Consider the following 21,654-nt stretch of genomic DNA (forward strand, 5'->3'; position numbering starts at 1 on the left):
ACAAAATAATTCTCGACTTATTAGAATATTTATTTTTTAAAATCCACAGCCTAAAATTCAATGTTTGAAAAATCTGTAGTTTCTCAAATTTATCCTTACTCCAGTGAAATACCATTAAATTATAAGGGAAAAAGTATTAATTTGTGGAAGATACAAAAGCATCTAAAATGTGTTTTTATTCTAGAAAAGAGGGAGGAAAAAAGAAAATTGGTGGGTACTGTTTTGTGTGCAATTCCCAAGTATATTTTAAAAACAACATTGAATTTTTATAGCCAAATTATATTTTCTGCTAATGGGGAGCTGGGGAGGGATGAAAAGAGAATGATTGACAAATCTTTTAGGGCCTGATTTTACAAGATGCTGCGCACCTCCTGATTGCTGCCAATCACTTTCATTTTCTTTCAGTTGATCCGAGAACATATGGCATTATTCAGATGGTGCTGAGCACCTTCAATCACAGTCCTCATAATACCACAACATCCTCATTCTGTGCAAATGTGAGAATTGCTATTGACATTTTAAATTGGAGGGTTATTTGGTCTTTGTCTGGACAAACTCCCAGCTGACATAAATGAATGTTCTGCCTGAGGAAGGATTGCAACAGTAAACAATAAATAATCAATTTTATAAGCACTACTGTATATATACTAACTATGTGAAATATCAGCTTGATTTATAAAATTCCATACCTCTTCCACTTTTATTTGATGGGGAAAAAACACTATTCTTGTGGAGAATTAAAGTTTAGTTTACTCTCAGTGCAAATTTTGAAAAGTGGAAACTGTGGGTGTTATGTGCACAAGGCAGTTGATTTAAAGAGATCAGAAAGGCATTTAATTTAAAAATAAAATTTAAAAAATCAATTTCAACATACTGATTTGTCCTGCATTACAGTTACCTGTAGAGATCCTCTAGTCATGTCTATCTGTTTTTGATGCCTCTACAGAATAACTGTCCAGCATCCTCTGCCCAACCAATCAGAATGTAGGAAAATCTACCGATATGACGGAATCTACTGTGAATCTACCTACCAGAAGTATGTTGAAATCTGTGTGAGTCTTGCCTCTAGCTCGTGCATTTAGTGCTCGTGCTCTCCTGCTATTCCGAAATTACACGTGTGTTGAAACCGTACACTTCTTGTGTGCAAAACCTCTACAGCAGGGACACAAGTATGTTGTTTAATTCTTTGGGATTGTGCTCTGAAAGCCAAAAAGAAAATAAAAAACCCTAAGACTTTACTAAATCTCTTAGATATGCTTCTGTACGGTGCAATAAACAAGAGTGTACACGCTAGAAAATCTAGGCAAAATGTATTGCACAGGTGCTTCACATCTTAGGGATTTGAAAGGTGTGTTATGTATAAATTAGCTGTCACTTTTTTTCAGTCATGTAATGGAATGATGAGTTGTAATTTGCATAATCCTTTAAGAAGTCAAATTATACTGTCATGTAGCAGACTTAACATGCTAGCTAGGATTTCATAGCTTTGCAGCTAATTAGTATGTACCTTACAGGACAGTTAAATTGAAGTTGAGTCCTCTTTCTTTGCAGTCATTTGCCTTTGTCCGTTGCCCTAACAGAGCGTGCTTTTGTGCGTAACTCAAGATCATTACTGGTGCTTTTGACAAAAATGCTATTGCTCTGGGCAGGCAAAAGCAAAGGGCTTGACTTCTGCTAGTTTTGTGAGCAGTGAAGTTTCTATTTTACTGCAATAAGGATTTAATTATCTATTTCAACATAGAATAAAAAAATATATAATTGACAGGTGCGTTGCAGATTATTTTGTATTAATATATTGCAAATGCATTATGAATTCTCTGTTATCTCACTGGATTTTGAAACTGCATTCTGTCACTTAGTGTTTGCTTTTCATGCTCCAACTATATTCCTGTTTTGTATACCAGTGTTACCATTATCATTCTTTGTATAACATTTCATTTTCCACTAATGCCTTAAATTCTAAAAATTCGTTGTACTTTGCATTAAAACAAAATGTTTCTTTGGCAAGGGCAGTCATACTCATTCCAGATTTTTAGATCATATTCTCTCATTCCCTCTTTTGATTCTATAACCTGCTGCTTGTTTCCTGAATCTTTTCTCTTAGTAATAGGTACAGCCACATCAGTAAAAGCTGTTACTTCGATGTAAATGAAGACTATCGTTTTGGTTCACAGAAGTGAGAGGAAAAGAGAAATCTAGATTTATCAAAATAATTGCAGCATCAGTGTAACTTGGTGAGCCAAAATGAAAATCTGACCTCTTGCTCGGCTTTTTTTTTTTTTTTTTTTTGTGAATGGCTACTTTTGGTGTGAGATATGACTTATTCTTGATTTCCATAGCTATAAATACTTTCTGAACTTTTTGAATTTTTCAGGGCTTTTCCTTTCTATCTCTCTAAATAATGGCAGTGTCCAGGGTAACTGAAGCAGTCTACATCTAGTATGATTTTAAATGTCACCACAGAACTTAATTTCAGTGATTTTGCTTCTCTTGTAAATTCAGTAAGCATAAAAATATATTCATTTATTTAAACGTATGAAACAGATTTGTTGTGCAATATTTATATCAGTTTTTAGAACAACTTCAAGATTTTGAAACTTTGTGGAAATAAGAAAATTTGGCACAGTTTGTCATGAGTGTTAAGCACGGTGATGGCTTCATTCAATGCTGCAATATAGTTGATTATCTTGATTTTGGTTTTTTTTAAGTTAGATATAATTTATTGTCAATATACTTAAAATTAGCTAGCTTGCTGCCCACAAAATGAAATAATTGATGCTCCTATTTTATTTGCAACTGCAAATAAAAATTGGCAAATTAACCTTTTTAGGAAAAAGGCAAAGTGCAAAAATCAGACTAGCCGTGAAACAGTGTTGATTTTGATATGTTTTGTTATTCCTGAAATGTGAATTATGAAGTATTAGAGCCCAGTTTACCTTGCCTGTAAAAATCATGGATTACTTTGGAAAGCTAACAGCTAGATATTTCTGGAGAAGATATAGAGTCCTTTTTGATTAGTGAAATTTTCTCTTGGTTCTTCTTCCACTCTGCTTAAGGTGTCTCAGGCATTCTTTCTGTCTTCTTCCCAATGGATGTTTTTTGTAATTTATTACCATAGTAATTTATTTCCAGAAATATAAGAAGTTGCTGAAAACTGGTCACTAATCAAGACAAAAACAAAAAAATCAAACTATTTTCATAACACTTTGAAAGCCTTTACTCTAGTGCTTCAAGACATGAACATTTGGTACTAGATGTTCATGTGCATCTCATATGCTTAGCCTCTCCCCTGATTAGGTTGGGACAGGAAGAATGGATCTAAAAATGCCACTAGCTGTCAACAGAAATGGCTGTGTGACTCCTTTCTCATGCAGGATAATTTCTGGGCTGGGCACAAAGCAGCAAACTGCTTATTCTGAAAGCTAAAGGAATTTTAAGGGGTGGCCAGAGAGACCAGGACGGGACGGAGAATCATGGATTTTGGAGCTTGACTTTTTTCCCTCTACTAATTTTAAAATTAAAAGAAGTATTATGCAGGATTTATGCTTAAGTGTGTACCTGATAAAAGTGTTTTTTGTGAAGCTACTTAGCAGCTGAAATTGAGATATTCTGATCCTTTCTGTAAAAATTTTAAAGGATCATACCACCTATGACCTTCTATGCCAAAAATACTTTTCAGAAAACATTTGGGGAACTAGCATTTATAGGCAAATTTTAGTGCTGATAATTACTGGAAATAGCCATTGATAAAAGTACTTAAAAGTATGGATTAATAGATATATTCTAGTACTATTAACAAAAAAGAATTGCAGAAAGTTTTTTGTGGCACAAGTTCTTGAGGAGCTGGCCTAATTATGTTAGCTAATATATATAAAATGGGCAAAATAGTAAATATCATTACACAGATTTTTCTAGACTCTTTATGATATTCTTGCAACCGAGTCTCATAGTTGCTGCTGGACCCCTTGCTTGCAATAAAGTGGAATATATAATTTCAGAAGATGGTGGGAAAAGATAACAGATTCCTCCCCTCCTGCATTGTCCCACACCTTGGTTGCTGTGGGCTCATGGAATTTTTTTTAAAGTCATTAAACATGTAAATATGCTCTTTTAAAAGATCTAAAGTAATCTTCAAAATCATTAAAAATAATTCCTATGTTCACAAGTGGTAGGGACTTGTCTCAAGCTAGGGAGGTAAAACCAGAGGCCTATCAGTTACTGGTGTGGAATATAGGTCTATCAAGTCCTGAATATTTCTCCTTTTCCAGTCCCCCCAGCTGTAGCATGTTATGTCCAGGCTCTTCTTTTGTCATGTCAAACAAAACTGACAACAAAAGAGATATTTCTTCTTCAGTTCTAACTACTTCACTATAACCAAACTGCCAAGGCTTTTCCCTCTGCCCAGATTGAAAAATCTTTCTTCTACTTGCTCAGACAACCCTGGTTTGCACTCTTCCTCACCTTTATGGCGTGTCAAACAGTGAACAAAGCAGAGCTACTTGCCCATGCTCTCGTTTTATTCGTTGCTAAATTACAAAGAATACTGGCATGTCAAAAAAGAGCGGTTTTGCTTGTTTGCAGGGGAGCTGTCGAGTACAAGCAGGGGATATCTCAGGATTTTTTTGTTCTCAGCCTGGAAGCACTTCAAAAAAGAGCCTTCAGAGTATCACCTGTGTGGCTGTTGTGTGTTATCTCCCAAGCAAGGGTGGAAGAATCATCTCTACCTTACTTTGTCCTGTCCATATTAAGGAGACTTAAAAGGTCATGTCTCTCTTCAGGAACATAGAGGACAGGAGAGAGTCCTACACTACTCTATTTCTTCTGACATCAAGAGCGTGTGATATATATATAAGGAAAATACTTAGTTCATTTAAATCCCACAAATAAAGCTATGGTCTTATTAGCTCTTTTTGTTTCTCAGCAAGTTAGTGAAATGAACATAGAAAGAAGGCTCAGTGATTTCAGTCTAAGGGGAGCAACCTGTCCTGTAAGGTGTAGCTTGGTTACATACACATTTTCATCCTGAGCCTGTAAATGCTCGAAACATCCAAACTTGGTAGACCAAACTGAGCTCCTGTCGGACTCCATGTTGAATCAAAGACATAAATCTTTCTACAAATGCGAAAAGGAAGTGCAAGCCTCAGCTATTCCATTCAGCCTCTAAAGGCTTGAATTCATATTTATATATTTATCAGATTGATATAACAAGATCAGGATTGGTTTGCATACATGAGAAATCTAATGACCATACTAGTCAACACAAATGAAAATATAAACCTTTTGCCTGGCTCTCCTGGGGTTTTAGCGAGGGAATTCAATCAGGTGCAGAACAAGGGATGATGGGTACTTGAAGTGGTCTGTAGTGCCCATCATCCCCTTAATGTGGACAAAGCTATAACAACCCTGCAGAAGAGGAGTTAGTGGCTCCAAATGGAGAGCTGTGTCTTTGTCAAAGTGGGTTAGAACCCTCAGTTGCCCCCTTGGCAGCTGGGCCTGCTGGTTCAGGTCAGTATGGTCATTTAAGCAACATACAAAGGCTGATGATGGCTGAGCAATTGCTATTTTTCTCCACCTTGTTTCTTAGTTGTGGTGCTGCACATAATTGCCTTAGAAGGACATAAGACTTTTCAAAATTTTTCTTTGTATGTTGTGACTCATCTGATCCTATATAGCTAAGGAAAAAATACACTGATCTTAAACAATTATTTTAGCTCCAGGAAAAACATATAACATGTAAACAGGGCTGCCAATCAGGTTAATGCTGTAGGGTACGGGAGTATTTTTTCCAACAATGGCTTCAGGGTCCCATGTTTAGGGGATAACTTGAGTGAACAGCTGTAGAAGCTGCTATTTAGTTTGCTCTGCTCTAGTAAAACAGGAAGGAGAGGCCACATCTTCTTCTGCAGTGGATTTCACTTTGCAGCAACGTTCTATCACTTCACAGCTTGATTTTACTTCTCACAATGTGAATTTAATAGGTGTATTTGAAGAAGATTCTAGATATCTCCTCTTCATAAATTTGAGCTCTCAGAAAATATTGGAAGCTTATAACCCAATTCATTCTCTATCAGCAAAAGGCAGGGAAGCCACTGCTATACTCATGTGACAGGCTTTTAACATAAGACAACTGATCCTTACAGTCTCCGTGTGAAACTGCCTGGAAAAACTTTATCCCTGTTACCACTGCCTATGTTTGCTCTTGCCTTTGTGTAACATTGAGCATATCTGTGGGTTCTGTGTTCTGAGATGTTCTAGAAGTCTTTTGCAGGAAGAGAAAAAGTGCCATTAACCAAATTTAAAACATATTCAAAAGTAAGCCAACGTCTCCCTTATGTGCAAGACATGAGTGGGCTTTCTCTGGGTAAGAAATGAGATTAGCTGTGGTACTTTAAAATGATTAATGATCACTGGCTAGTATTAAGTTGAACTTCTAATCCTTGGCTGATTGGAGCATTTGAGAGAACAGCACTCAAAAATATAATTTTTTAGTAACAGAAATTGTGTCATATTTTGATGCAGTTAGATGTTGCACTGGCTTTAAAGTTTTACTTTGAGATTAATGGGATGTAGCCCAAAGGTGTGGTGCATACATGCTACCTGAAAATTTTCTTCCACTGAAAAGTATAGGACAAGTAAACCATATTTAGGTTTACAAAATACTGTTCAGTCTATAATTCAGTACAAATTTTGAAGATTCACTTAATCTTTGCAGTATCAAATTTTAATATATATTCTGAGTCAGATTCTGAAGTAAATTTGGTAGTGGTCAATTGATGAATTAGGCAATTACCTTCATTAAACTATCTGGGTCCTCAGGTCCTGTAACCACACCCTTTCAATACGGTATTAGTCACAGTTTGCTAATTCCCTGTCAAGACAGGTTGTTTTTATATTGTACTGAAATTGCTTTTGCATTTCTTTCTCATTTCAGATATGAACGGGTCTTTTTTGTGTTGTTTGTTTCACGGGGCTTTTTGAAGGTTTTTTTTTTTTGTGTGATTTTGAGGTTTGCTTTTTTTCTTTTTCACAAGTCATATTGCTGGTTTCAGAAATGGAAAGATCAATTCAAATTATCTGTGACTGAGCTATTCTGTGTATTCAGCAAGGTTTCCCTTTTCCCATGTTCTTTCAGTAACTTGCTGCTTTGCACAAATACAGAAGCATTAATACCAAGTATATCCAAAACATGACTTGGGAAAGGAGTGAGCAGTTCATTTGGCTTACTAACCACTTAAGTGATCATTCCATAACTTGGGAAAGGGGAAATAATTGTCTGACAAATATAAGGAGCTAGCTAAATACTGCTGCAAAGCTCAAGTAAGTGGCAGGAGTTGCAGTAACAAAGCTGTCCTGGAGCATTTTAAGTATGCTTTTGAATGATAGAGTTCCAACTTTTTGTCTTCATCTGCTTTAAAATAACAATATAAAATATTGGCATAGTCTTGCAAGTTCTGCTTCTTTTTAGAAGGAAAATACTTATTATAAAAACTTCAGATGAAAGAAAATCCTGCTTCTCTTTAGATGAACAGTGCTTACTATTTGTGAAGTATTGGTACCCTATTTTCTGTCTGAATTTTTCTAATTTGTGTAGCAGAAGTATGCGAAATCCAGCTTTAAGAAGCTGAAAAGTTCTCCTTTAATATTCATGATACTCTTCATTTCCTCCCACCCCTCCATTTAAATATCTGTAGATAGTAAACCAGTAATCATTTATCCTCCTCTTTGACATGGATTTCTCATTTTTTAGTAGTCAAGTTTTCTAGAATTTGAGTGCTTCTTGTAGCTGATTAAGGCTTTCTAGTTTGAATACTAGTATAGTCCTTTAGTTGTTCCTGTGGGAATGCTTGGGAATCAGAGATATAAGCTAGAACCATGTCGTTACATGCTGTTTGAAACAGAAAGATTCTCTCTCTCAACATCGCTAGTGATTTATAGAATCCTTTCCTATTGCTACTCCGTGTTTACTTCCTTGTACATCAAAGAATCTTTTTCACTTCTCTAGCCAGGGTATTGCACTGTAGGTTAATATTAATTTGGTTATCCACCATCATCCATATGCCTCTTTCTAGCTTATTATATTGTCTTTGTTTGGAATGTGTGCTCTTAGTTATGAGATAGACAGCTTTGTGCTCAGCTGTGTTAAAACACATCTTATTCAGGTGAGCCCAGGCTGCCATGCAATCTGTGGAACTGACAACTCCCGGGTATTTACCATTTTATTATCTTTTGTGTCATCTGCAAATTTTACTGGGAAGGATTTCATGTTTTCTTTCATATCACTGATTTATTCTCCTGCACAGGTACTCCGTGGGGAATAAAGGGCTCATGGAGTTCTTTCCCTGCACGGAGTACTTGGGGTAGATCTAATCCATATATCAGAGCTGCTGGTCATAATGTCTGGGAGCAGATTAGGGCTGCCGGCACTGATGAGTTGCAACCAGGCAGGGGCAGTGAGTCATGAGCACACTCTTTACTTGCAGCAGTATGAGATGGCTGCAGCCTTCTTTCAAGTAATGTGAGCCTTGTTTCGCATAGTGATGTTGTTGAAATACAGAGACAATTCTCCTTTGAAAATGTGTGTGTTTATAGTGATGGCTACTAGTGAATTCCTTTTTTTTTTCTTTTTCTTTTTTTTTTTTTTTTTTTTTTTCTTTTTGAAAGCTATTTCTGGAAACAAAGCTAAATTATTTGCAAATGGTTAGCAAATTTAGTGACTGTGTTTATCTAGAAAGAGGAAATAGATCGTTTTTGGAAACTCTAAAATCTTTCATATTCGTTTTCTTCCTTAATGAATTATTTTTAATTTCTTTTCCAAATGGTGCTTTTATTTAGAACGAGAACTACATGTGTTTTTCAGATGACTAGGAGATGAAATGATGAAATCAGCAAGCATAAGGCTTTATGGAAAAAACTTCAGAGTTTACTAAAGATGTACCTTTTGGTTAACATTTCATTCTTCATTTTTCTTCCACCTCCCAAAATGGGAATCTCAAAATCATATTCTAAATATTGGGGTTTTTATTTGGCTACTTAGAAGCCCTTCACACAGTGCTGTATCTTGCCTAATTTTAAGGCTTGAATTGTTATTTAACAATCAATAATTTTTTCTACTTGTCCATAGGGTTTTATGATGCAAAAGTGACACAGCTCTCATTTCATATCCAGATACAGCCATATAGCTAAACTTTGAACTTATTTGTAAGAAACTGTTGCCGTAAACATGCTAAAATTCCATTATGATAGTGATAGCTATAGTCAATTTAAAGTATTTAATACTGACTTGCTTTCCCTTTAAGACACATAGTGCTCCAGTTAAAACATGTGAATATTTAGCAAAGTCTGTATCATGTCAAGATTTGCATTGCATTCTGTAAAATTTTATTTTGTTGTTGTACAGATATTCATCAGGTGTTAGTGGTCTTAAAAGTTCCATGTTCACACATACACATGTGCATATATGCAAACACACAGAGCACACACTTTTGAAAAGAAAGAAAATTCAGTGATTTTAAGGAAAAAGACAATGAAGCATAAAGCATAATTCTACCTGAGTGCAATAGGAAGGTGACAAATTTTAATTGTTTTAGGCATGAAGTGATTCTCTATTATTGTTCCAAAAAGCTAATAACCCCCCCCAACCCCAAAACAACAAATATCAAGAAAACCACAGTACCATATGAACTAAAAATTATATAATTAGGATTTGCCCTCAATTTCTGGTAAATCAAGAATAAATTTCTTGTGAATACCAAACAAAAAGTTTGGTCAACAAGAAGCAAAGACATAGTTTGTCACACTGCAAATTTTCTGCACGTTGAGCAACGGGAGACCCATGAAAGAAGATAGCTTTGCCTGTTATAGTTGCATTGAACTTTGTCTTACGGGTTCATAAGTGATATTGGGTCTGTGCCATCTTTGAGATTACAGACTGTGATGCAGAGGAGTTTAAGATGCTGTATCATGTACTATTTAATCAGGTTGCACTACTTAGAGTACGTGTTGTGTACTGGGAATAATTTGCATGTGGTCTTTCCAGCTGCATCTATATAAAAGGTGAAATTCCCGTACCTCCGCACAAAAGTCAGCTAAATGGACTGTGGGGAACGGAGCAGCAGTTGAATGAATTAATTTCGTGTAGCTGTCCGTAGCTAGCTGTGACAGTGCAGTGTGTTTCTGCCACAGCTGACTCACAGCCAGGATCTGTACACATCTTTGTGCAGGTCTTAGGCTGCTGAATTTCAATACATTGATCAATTATCTCCTTGCCTAGAAGCCTCCTCTACAGTTTTCCACTGTCTTGCTAAATTTCAGTGACTCATTTACTGCCTGGGGCACTAGTCCTGCAAGCCTTGTGACTACACTGGACTTCATTAGTTATGGTTATTACTTTTGCTACCTCTAAGGTCATTGCAGTGTTAGGAGAAGCTGGTGTTTGTCACTGTCCCCTACTGCATGTCCTTTCATGTAAGCCACTCTATGTCCTGCTTCACATGGCTGGAAGAAAGGGGCTGTTGTGCAGCTACTCTTTCCCCTGTAGAAATTCAGTCATTTCTGGAAGTGCTCTCCACTGGCAATTCTCAGTGAGCAAATATAGTTGGTCCAGGTACAGGGAGAGAGCACAAAGATTTTCAAGCTGTAAAAGACTTTGTTTAACCAGTTAAACTGCAGGGTGCAGTGAGTTTGGCAGCCTGGTAGTCCCGGGTGCCACAGGGTTGCAGACACTCTCTTCACTGGGCTGTACACTAGGCAGCCTGTCACCCGTGTAATCAGTGACCAGTACTGATCAATGGATTGGTGGTAACTTGCTGTGGTATAGCATGCACCATTGCTTTGTCTAGCAGTATTTTCTTTGCATCAAGACTGCTGCCGTGCTCTACATCTTGAACTAGATGTTATACTAAAAAGGACATTCATATTTTGCTAACTTGGCAGGTTGAATGGGTTTTGTTATTCAGTAGTACAGAGGGCAATACTGAACTAAGATGAAGAGCAGAATACAAGCCAAGTCTACAGTATATTTTGGTATAGCTTGATCAGTTGGAGTTATCTAAGTGATGTAGTATCCCAATTGGACCAAGATCCATCAGTAGAGACCTCTACACATATACTATTTTACTTGCAAAACTGTTCTTTTACTGATATTACTTGTTTTGCTCAAAAGTGATGAGTTCCCTCTATGAGTCTAAAGCTGATCTTTGCTGATATAGCTGATTACATGCTTAGTGCTTTGCCACAGTGGTGTATCAAGATTGCTCTATTGGCAAAATGCTCCTAATGTCAACCTCATCTGATTTTAGTAATTCACTATTCTTGATTTCAGAGCTCAACAAAATAAGACTCCTATTGTAGAATTTGAAGGGACATTAGTTGCTCCTTGACTCTGTAGTGAATAATCATTGGGATAAAGAGACTCAGGAGCTGTACTGCATTTAAAAATCAATCCTATTTTTCATAATATAATTAAACTTTTTGTCGTTTCAGATATTCTTGTTGTAGACTTGCATTAAGGGTGAGAAACCTAATCTTCTGAGTTGCTTGACATATTTTACTTATTTCAGTTTTGGTCGCCATAGAATCCTCTTATGGTGTGATTTGCCTGATTGTGACAGTGCTAAATCTCACATGGTTTATCTCCTTTGCCTTGAAATCAAATGATGTAAACAAAAACTTTCCAAAAGTATTCTGATCTTTTTAACCCCCTTAAAATCTCTCAACGAATATTGCAGTGAAAAGCCTGGCAATCAGAATCTAGTCAGGCACAATGCCTTGCTGTGTGCTGTGGGCAACACCTAGATCTTATGCTTAAGGGAGCATTTTATGGTTGTCATAGCAGGAGGCCTTCTTGCTTCCTGGGGCAGCAGCTTTTAGAGCTGCTGCATTGCTGCTGATTACTGGTGATGGTTGTGTTACATGCTGGACCCAGCGTGACTGAGACAGCTCTGATTCATATCTCTCTGGGGAGCATCAAGCATGTATCCAGACCGTGCATCAGCATCAGTGGTGACTGTGGCATTGAAATTGCTGGAAAAGGCATGGAATCAGATAATCATCCATAAAGGAGTACTACTGAATGGCTGTGAAGTTCACAGCTGGTAGATTTGTATCTTATGGGATCCTAGTACTGTGTAAAGCAAAAGCTCTTAAATCTACTAAACAGGTTAAGGCAACTTAATTAGATAGGGATTTTTCCATTGTTGATGTTGACTTATTTTTACCTCACCTCCTCACTTTGAAAGTTATAAAAAAAAAAAAAAAAGGAATTTGTGTGATGTCAAAAGAAGAGCTAATCAACCGCTCCAGATCTAGGAGGTATTTTGAAGGTTAAGCTGAAATCCAATTGTTGACATTGTCACTAATGGAATGAAATACATTCCAAAATGTAGAAAATGATATTAACTTTCCTGAATTTTCTACACTTCAAATTTTTTATTTTATCTTGCTTAGATATTTTGATGCATTCCTGCGGCAATGTCTATTTCACAAGAAGAAAACTAGTCCAAGCAATGAACTATTTATCTATCCCATTAGCTTACACCAATCTATTTTAGCTTAAAACCAAGGGATAGATTGTCTGCCTTAATTTGAGGGAGACTCTCCTCTTAGAATCTTTTAAGAATTCAGAAAAAAGGGGGACCAAATATCATGTTGTACAGATTTTTAGAGAATTTTTATGTGGGAATTGGCTGACTCTTCATGCATTGGTTTTTATTAGAATAAGTCCCTTTTTTCTTAAGAAAAGTTTAAGGAGGCTGTGACCTTCTCAGAGCTTCCAGGCTTGTAGAGCCTCCTGAGCTGGATGCTTTTCAAGGGATAGTTAGCACTGGCTGAACAGATCCTGCAAATATCTGTACAGGGGCTTGGTGGCACAGCAGCAATATGTTCATGGTTGCAAGTGAGAGTTCTGTTGTTTTCTTTTACTTCTTGCTGGTCCGGATGTGTGTGGTCTCACTCCTGAATGTCAATCAACACTCAACCCATGTGCTGTTGGGATGTTTGCAATGAGCTGGAGTGTAGCAGAAAATGCTGTTCAATGTCAGGCTCTGCAGAGGTGAAGTAAAGGTTTACAAGGGCTCCTCTGCTCTAAGACTTGATGCTCTGCATGTTCCAAGTGCACTTGCTGTAAAGGTAAGACCTCTTTACAGATACATATTTGATAAGTTGGTGGTTTGGTGAAATGTAATAAAATTCATTTTGGTATGTAGCTTCTTCTAGATTGATATTGTTTTAACTTTTCCCATGTTCTTATCTAAGACTAGTTTGTAAACATTAAAGTAAATAAGTTCTTAGTGATGGCTATCATGTCTTCTGTTAGTACCCACAATACAATATTTATGACTTTTTATTTTGACTTGCTTTGATGACTCTTATGCATAGGTATTTTTGATTGACAAACAACTAAATTCAGTTTGGATGACCAAATCCAATATATGCAAATATCGGCCCTTTATTGCTATGTTTAAGCAAAATTTTATATCTGCATTAGAATGAAAACATAGTTTGAGTTGAGTTGAGGTATTGCATATTGCATGAAGGTAGCAAGATGACATTAAGAATAGAAAGTTATTTTATTTTAGGCCAAATGCAGTAGTAACTATAAATCAGAATTAACTGTTTCCTTCCCCCGCTTCATGCTTATGTTTTGATATTGAAGTTCTCCCCACTACTAACCTATATTACTAAATATTCATTGCAATCCCCATAGCTTCCTCTACCACTGCTTGTACTCACTGTTTCTTAACCTCCAGCCCCAGAAAGATGGCTGCATTCTTTGTTGGGGCATGGACATCCACTGTAGAGCTTTATGGAGTGCTTGGATGGGGAGATCAGTGCCTGGTAGTGGTTTTAATGTACCTGTCACTTCCAACAGTGTTTCCCCTGGCTTTAGGCTTGTGTTTGGGAAACCACAGTATGCATTCCAGCTCACACTGCAAACAGTCTCTGCCAGGTGAAAACAAGTAAATATAATGAAAGCAGGAAGGTAACTGGGGAACTGTTCAATGTAATTTGATTATGGTCTCAGATGCAAGGGACCCAAAAAAATACTAGTTAAAAAATAAATACTGGTGTTACTATGTTTGTTATATGGTAGTGAACAATCCTCTCAATAAACATATGAGAATTTAGGTCAGAGTTGTAATTTTTCACCGCACCAGTGAAAAAACAGATTGCAGCAGAATGAACTATCATGCTATTGCTTACAGATATTTTTCGGCAAGTGGTTTTCCAGTGGTATATCTGAAAGCAGATTTAAAATGTGAAAATCATGCTGTTTTTTTATCCTTGTTCTAGTCAGATGAAAAATACACCCTTCATTTGTATATGTATGACCCAATTTTCTCAAAACATGTTCTGCTGTATGATAACAATTTTTGTGTGTAGTGCATGTTTTTTCTCAGAGCCTTTTTTAACCCCTTTCACCTTATACCCACCGTCTTTCAAGAAGTTAAGAAAAAAGTCTGAATACTTTGAATAATTTCCATTTTTCTTTTTTCCCCCTGCCATTTAAAGTCTTCCATGTCCTTAAACCCCAACAATCTGCTTTCTCTCTCAGTAATATTTCTTGAAACGAAAAGTGCTGTCACACTTACACTTCCTAGTTCCTACCAGAATAATTGGGTGACTTTTCCAGAAATTCTTTTGTCAAATTGCCAGAAGAATATTTGATTTAATACAAATTCAATAAGATCTATCTTCCTGGAGATAAATAGGTCTTTATTAGATAGTTAAAGGTAATAGCAGCTACTATTTCAGTTGCCATAAGACTGGCCTCTTATTTGCCTTGTGTCTTGCACAGTCGGTAATTCCTGGGTGCATAAAATCCTGGTTGAAACAGTAGCATTTTGCCAAGTCTCTTTCCCTAGCTGTTTGTCATAATGTAGTTAAAATAAGGCTATATAAAATTTCTCTAGCATGTTCATCAAAGAATATTTGATGAAGGATAAGTGATGGAAGGCAGTTCACTGTTTGCAATTTAGAAATTCAGTGTAAATAACTAGGTATTTAGGATGAGTACCGTCTGGATATGTGGGTGGATCACCACTTGAGTCTGTAGCTTGCACTGCGTAGCTAATTCTGTCTGCAGACGTGTGAGTTTGGTTGTCACACTGGTGTGCACACGTATATTTATTCAGGGACACACAAACATGTATGACAGAAAAGTTAAATAATTCCTCTTTGATTCATAGCTTGCCTGTACGAAGAGAGCTCAGAAGAGTAGACAAAAGGGCATCTGTTAACTCCAATTCTTTAAAACTGTGGAGCCAGGGACACTGGCATGGACTTGAGAGGGTTGAATGGGTAACATGCTTTCTGAGACAAATGAAACTTGTGCAAGGTCCAGGGGCAGGATCCCTGGTTAGCTGCAAGTCAGCTGAAGCAGAAGAAATGTGGTGGAAAATAATAGCACAGGCAGTGGCTGGCTGTCGTGTTGGTGAGGGGACAGAGGCAGGCGTGGACAGTCCTGTGGTCCTCAAAGGGTACTGCTTGACGCTCAAGCAATTCTCAGGGGTGATGGGGAAACTTAAGAGCTCTATTGCCCACAGCCTTGTGTGCTAGGAAAGTAAAGGGTACTTTGGAATACATGGAAAAATTAGTATATCTTTTGTTTCAGCTTGTGTATACTGGAAAGGATGAGGTCAAAACTACAGGTGTTCATGCTCTTTGCTTCTGCTCCTGACAGCTGGAGAGAAGGGCTGGCGTTGTCTTAAAAGAATAGAATAGTTTGTTGTGGAGGGGGAGCCAGGAAGGTCCATGCCTAGTCATTGTGCCAGCAAAATCATGAAAGAAAATAATAGACTTTTCTCAGAGTAGAGGAGGCTTAAAAGTTTATGGATGTAGCGAAACCTAAACACAATACCTAGATGTGAGAAAAGAAGTCTTCCATGGCTGCTATGGTGTTATGGATCAGATATGGAAAGATTTTGTGTGCCAGTTTCTGTTAAGATTTTACAGATTGTTCAGATACAAAGATGTGCTGATTGCAGTTGTAACATTTCTGGAAAACAAAACAAGGCCTCTGAGTTCCATATCCATCTAGAAATCACTTATGGAGAGATTTAACTGCTCAATGCAAGTAGCTAATTGCATTCTCAGTTGCAGAGTCAATCAGGACACAGCAGAGGAGCACTTGGTTAAGGCACTTCATCCTTTCCATAACAACGGACTGAAACACTGTTTTGTGGCTTCTCTGGGTTTTTGAGGTTTTTGCTGTGGGGTTTTCTGGAGTTCTTTTGGGTGAAGAAAGGCTTCCTCATGTAGTGGCGTTTTATTCTTCCCTAGACAGAAAAAATGTAGGTGTTTTAATGGCAAAAGTATTCAAATCTGATCCAAGACTATCAGATTTATTATTATAAGTCCTGTAATTACTTGTTATTAGCTGGTTTTAAACACCCAACTTACCCGTGTTTACTGCAGAATGGTTGTGGCTGATTTTTGATTCAATATACCATGATTTTGATAAAAATTCATTGTCTGGCTAGTGGCTGAAATCAGTTTATGATCTAAAACCAGAATATTTGGTTGATTTAAAATTTGGAATATCAGAAACAAAATGGCAGGGAAATCAGCTTTTTGTGACTTCAAAATTTGGGTCCTAGATATATACTATGGTATACTGGAAAATGTATAGAGTTATCAGATCTAGTGGATTTGCTTCTTTTTCATTCAAACATTTTAGGAAATGATGATGGAATCTTTCTGGTTTTTATTTACATTGTCTTTCTAGACTTTCATTTTAGTATTCTGCTTATTATTGCATCATTAGTGTTCTTTCATTCTTTTGTGTCAGGAACATGTCCTGACTGTGTTTTTATCTGCCCATGTTATGTCAGAGGCCTCCAGCCAGCCAGCCCTGCTGATGGGAGATGTAGCTCTCCAGGTCTCAGGTTGTCAGGAGTGTCTGATGCCTCTTCAGGAGGCTGGGGCTGACGAACTGTTCTTTTGCAGAAGGTGTGCTGTGGGGGAGGAGCTTTGTCAGCAGGTGAAGGAGCTGCAGGAAGAAGTGAACAGGTTACGTAGTTATTAAGTGACCAGGTGAGAAAGACCACTTATTTTAAGAGCTGCTATAGTCTCAGGGCTCTCAGGAGTCTTGAACCTGCACTGTAGTAGGGAAGCAGATGGGCTCAGAACCCTGCAGGGTAATCTGTCAAATCACCTTTAGCCAAGGGACTGGCTGGAAGCAGGTCACTGCATGTACCATGAAGAAGGTTCCTCGTCCTTCTCAGAATTTGACAAGTAGGACTGGTAGCTTCTATAGCAGGTGTGAAGCTCTGGAACTAGAAGGCCAGACAACTGATGAGGTGGAGAAAGGTCTTTTTGAGATGATGGGGCCTCCTATAACAACACTACCTGTGCCTGGCAACAAGACTTCCTCTGTTAGCAGGAAAAGAAGGGTATTTGTAAGAGGAAACTTCTTTCTAAGGGGAATGGGGGATCCAATACGCAGAACATACCCACCTCACAGAGAATTCTGCTGTCTCCCAGTGGCTCTGATAAGAGAGATTACTGGAAAACTCTATGGTCTAATAAGGTTCTCTGAATACTGTCCATTATTGATAGTTCCAACTAGCAGTGCAAAATAACAAAGAGAAGCCTGAGTGCAATCAAAAGAGAGTTTCAGGCCCTGGGACAGTTGGTGAAGGGAACAGGAGCACAGGTAGTGATTTCATTGGTTCTTCCAGTAACACTGAATAATATCGATAAGGATAAACAGATCTGTCAGGTCAATGGATGGTTCTCAGGTTGGTATCAGCTGTAAAATGTTGGTTTTGTTGACAATGGGAAAATCTACTCAATACTTGGTCTACTTACATCTGATGGGATGCACCTATCCCAGAGGGGAAAAGGCGTTCTAGCACAGGAGCTCGTTCTGAACTAACTTGGAAGAAGGAAAGGAAAAATCCAGGCTTTTCAGAGATGAATGATAGAATGGTGTGCCAAAACTGGAGGAAATGTGCATCTTGGGATGGGGCAACCCTGGATGTATGAACAGACTGAGAAATGAGACACTGGAAAGCAGCAGTGTGGAAAGGGACCTGGGGGTCCTGGTTGACAGAAAGTTGAATCTGAGCCAGCAGTGCCCTGGCAGCCAGGAGGGCCAACCCTGTCCTGGGGACATCAGGCACAGCATCACAGCCAGGCAAGGGAGGGGATTGTCCTGCTCTGCTCTGAGCTGGGGCAGCCTCACCTCCAGTGCTGGGAGCAATTTGGGATACCACAGTATAAATATATACACACAATATTTAAGCTGTTAGAGAGCATCCAAAGGAGGGCAATGAAGATGGTGAAGGGCCTGGAGGGGAAGCAGTGTGAGGAGTGTCTGAGGTCACTTGGTATGTTCAGGTCTGTAGAGAAGACCTCATTGCAGTTGCAGCTTCCTCATGAGAAGGGGAAGAGAAGGGGCAGGCACTGATCTCTGTGTGGTGACAGTGACAGGACCCAGGGGAATGGCCTGAAGCTCTGTCGGAGGTTTAAGATGGATTATTAGGAAAAGGTTTTTCACTCAGAGCTGGGCACTGGAACAGGCTCCCCAGAGAAGTGATCACAGCACCAAGCATGATAGAGTTCAAGCAGAGTTTGGACAGCAGTCTTGGGCTCATGGTGTGATGGTTGGGGATGGTTCTGTGCAGAACTCATGATTCTTGTGGGTCCCCTCCAACTCAGCGTATTCTGTGATTGTATTATTGTGTGAAAACATTGTTCTGCTTCATCACTGTGGCACAGCTATGGCTCTTTTTCCTTGCTTAAGCCTACTGCAGTCTCTCTGGCCCCACTGTCAATCATCAGCTAGATGCTGAGAAGAATTTTTTATAGCAACTTCTGTCAGTAAAGAGAAAATATTTTGAAAAATACAGTCAAAGAGTTGAATGTCAGGCTGCAGAGTGGCCTGGCTAAACAGGAGAATTGACTTTGCAAAGTGCTGTTTTGTTTTTTGGTTCTTTTTTCAATATAGGTTTTTCCCAATTTAAAAAAATTGGTTTGATGTCTAACCCAAATAATAAAATTATACTTTCTTGGAAAGGACTTCTAATTGACTAGCTTACTAAAATTCTTAAGCATCCTCATGATAGTTTCTGTCTCCACTTTTCTGGTCTCTGTAACATTGGAATTCTCAGTGCATTCGTGGGGGAAGTGGACAACTTATGTACTTCAAAACATAAGCTCTGTTGTATCCCCTGTAGTCCCATTTTGGTTACTTTTTCAGTGAAAGCTTTTTTGAGGTTCAAAACCCTACAATATGTATTACTCTGTCTCTGAAAGAGTATTCCAAAAGAGATTCTGGATGTCCTAGCAGTTGCATTTAGTCTTTGTGACCAGGGCAAAACACACACAAAAGATTTAGATAGGCAAGAAGCAATGTATTTTTTAAAGCCATTTTGAAGCACATAGTGTAATGCATAGTAAATCTTGCATTAGAAAGCTGCAAACCCCTGTTGAGAAGTTGCATTTGTCTCCTGAGCCAGAGTATTACTGTCCTGCAGCAGCCCTACACTACTGGAAACTGCATGGAGAAATGCAGCCTCCTTGTTCGTTAATAAATAGAGATTAGAATCACTTACTAAGCTATATCATAGTGCTTGTTAATAATTTTTACCTTCCTAAATTGAATCAGTATAATCCTTGTGAAGGCTTTACCTCATTTCTGGAAGACATACAGATAATGTGGTACTTATATGAAGTCTTGCATGTCACTAAAAACCTGCTGTATTTCTGTAGTAGAATTGTGTGGCAGGATTATATTAACATAGATTTTGGAATATTTGAGCTCCCACAGGGTATGGTGTATGGCTGATACGACATGACTTGCCTTCAACAGTTGTTTTAACAAGATATCCTTCATATAAAATATACCAAGCTGAAAGGCATAACTGAGTGAGTTAAGTAAGAAACACTGGTGGCAAAATTCTTCACTTTCATCTTTATCTGATTAATTCAAGGCTGAGTGTTACACTGAAAGTCTTTTTAACCTAGCAAAGTATTTGGTATGTTTATTTAAGGAAAACCAAATAAAACCAGAAAACATAAAATCCCACCCCCAAAAAGCTCTTTTATATTATTTAGTACAAGATCCTTTTTATTAAATTGTTAAACTAGTTGCAAATATATGTGCATTTACTCTAGTCAAAACTCGTAGTTCTTAAAATATCTTCTCACTCCTCCTAAAAACTCCTTTAATAATACATTAATTAACACTTCTGAAGTACTTGGCATATTTAACACAAGATAATTTACACTTTCTAATATTTTAAACTGTGTATTAAAAAGTCTAACATTAGTGAACAGAATATACACTGTATGTGAATCCATCATTAAGTGCTAAACATGTAATTTACGTGTATCTTGGTCTTTAATTTATTAAAAATAAATATATTTTAATGTCTTGATAATAATACTGATGTTGTTGGAAACACTTAACATTTTCAAATTCCTGCTGATCTTTTTTTAATAGGACCATGCAGACATTTAATATCCGTTAATATCAGTATTTAAATTTAGAGATATATGAAATTAATTTCAGATTTTATGGCGTAATGCTGTATTTTACATTTTATCTATTTTCTCCTTTCTCAGAGCTTTTAGTATTGATTGAAAAATATTCAGCCAGTTTAATACCTGAAATACTGTAGTTGTATCAAAAGGCTTTGACTGACCATGTGCTTGAGAACAGATTTCAGATATAGGCAGCTCTTTACAGTCCCTTGACTTTATGTAGTGGGAAAAGCTTACTACATGAGGATACTAAATGGCTTGAGGGTTTGGTAATGGGATGTGGAGACCTTCACCTTAGGTCACAAGTTTGAATGCAGCCCAGGTGGGTGGAAACTAAAACCCATTAGCATCTGATGGCTCCTGGATGGCCTGTGGGAAATGACTTGGTGGTCCTGGGCTACTTCCTAGGAAAAAGACAACAGTATTGCAGAATCAGCATCTTAGTGCTTGCAGACTGGATCCTTGCTGGAGCTCTGCAGAAAAAAAGCAGTGGCTGGAGTGAGTTTGGGTGCTGAATTGCCTTCTGCACCTCAAGTGGTTTGTGTAGATCAGACAAGAAGCATAACTGAGTAACAGAATGTAGAAATCATTGGCACTCATTAGGTCAAGTCTGGCTTGTAAATACACTTCCAGAACTGTTTAGCTATGTTTTGCTCTCGCTATCATTACTTATAACATACTTTAAGGAAATGCTGGATGCTCTTTATTTATAAGTGGATGGTCTGGGCAAAAAAAACCCAAACAAAACCACCAGAATATGTTTTACTTTAGTTAGCCTTTCCAGACTTTGTTATAATCCTGGTTTAGTTTTTTCCATCTGAAATTTTGCCACCAATCTCCAGTTGTTTTACTGATCCTTGTACCGGAAGAGGAAATTAATAAATGCTAGGTTATTGTCAGAGGCAGTGAAAGACTCTTAATTGTAATCACTGCACAAAATCCGTGCACAAAATTAAATTGTTGGGAGGAACGGCCAAGCATGTACTCTTTCCCAACCCTTCTTACACCTCCTGTGCATAGTGTCTTGTGTGTCTGTCTTGAGCATGGTCTTGATTAGCTAATGATGCTCGTGTGTCTGGGTAGATGTAGTCTTGCCAGGTGCTCTCTGGTTTTTTTTTGGGGTTTTTTTTTTTTTTTTTGGAGGAGTCTTCCTTCTGTCCTTAAAGT

At 37.8% G+C, this 21,654-nt stretch overlaps 1 protein-coding gene across 4 annotated transcripts in view; it reads left to right on the plus strand.

Moving 5' to 3' along the window:
• The window catches only part of NPAS3 (neuronal PAS domain protein 3), a 592,150-nt gene that overhangs the window by 83,770 nt on the left and 486,726 nt on the right, over window positions 1–21,654 (plus strand). For 2 of the 4 annotated variants that reach the window (XM_088167275.1, XM_088167276.1), the window contains one exon: window positions 947–1,036. The exons of the other annotated variants lie outside the window; for them this stretch is intronic. In XM_088167275.1, the coding sequence (XP_088023401.1) occupies window positions 947–1,036 (90 nt within the window). The remainder of the gene's footprint in view (window positions 1–946; window positions 1,037–21,654) is intronic. 4 annotated transcript variants of the gene reach the window in all.

The sequence above is a fragment of the Sturnus vulgaris genome, chromosome 6 (genome assembly GCF_052056855.1).
Source record: "Sturnus vulgaris isolate bStuVul1 chromosome 6, bStuVul1.hap1, whole genome shotgun sequence".
In the NCBI taxonomy this organism is placed as follows: domain Eukaryota; kingdom Metazoa; phylum Chordata; class Aves; order Passeriformes; family Sturnidae; genus Sturnus; species Sturnus vulgaris.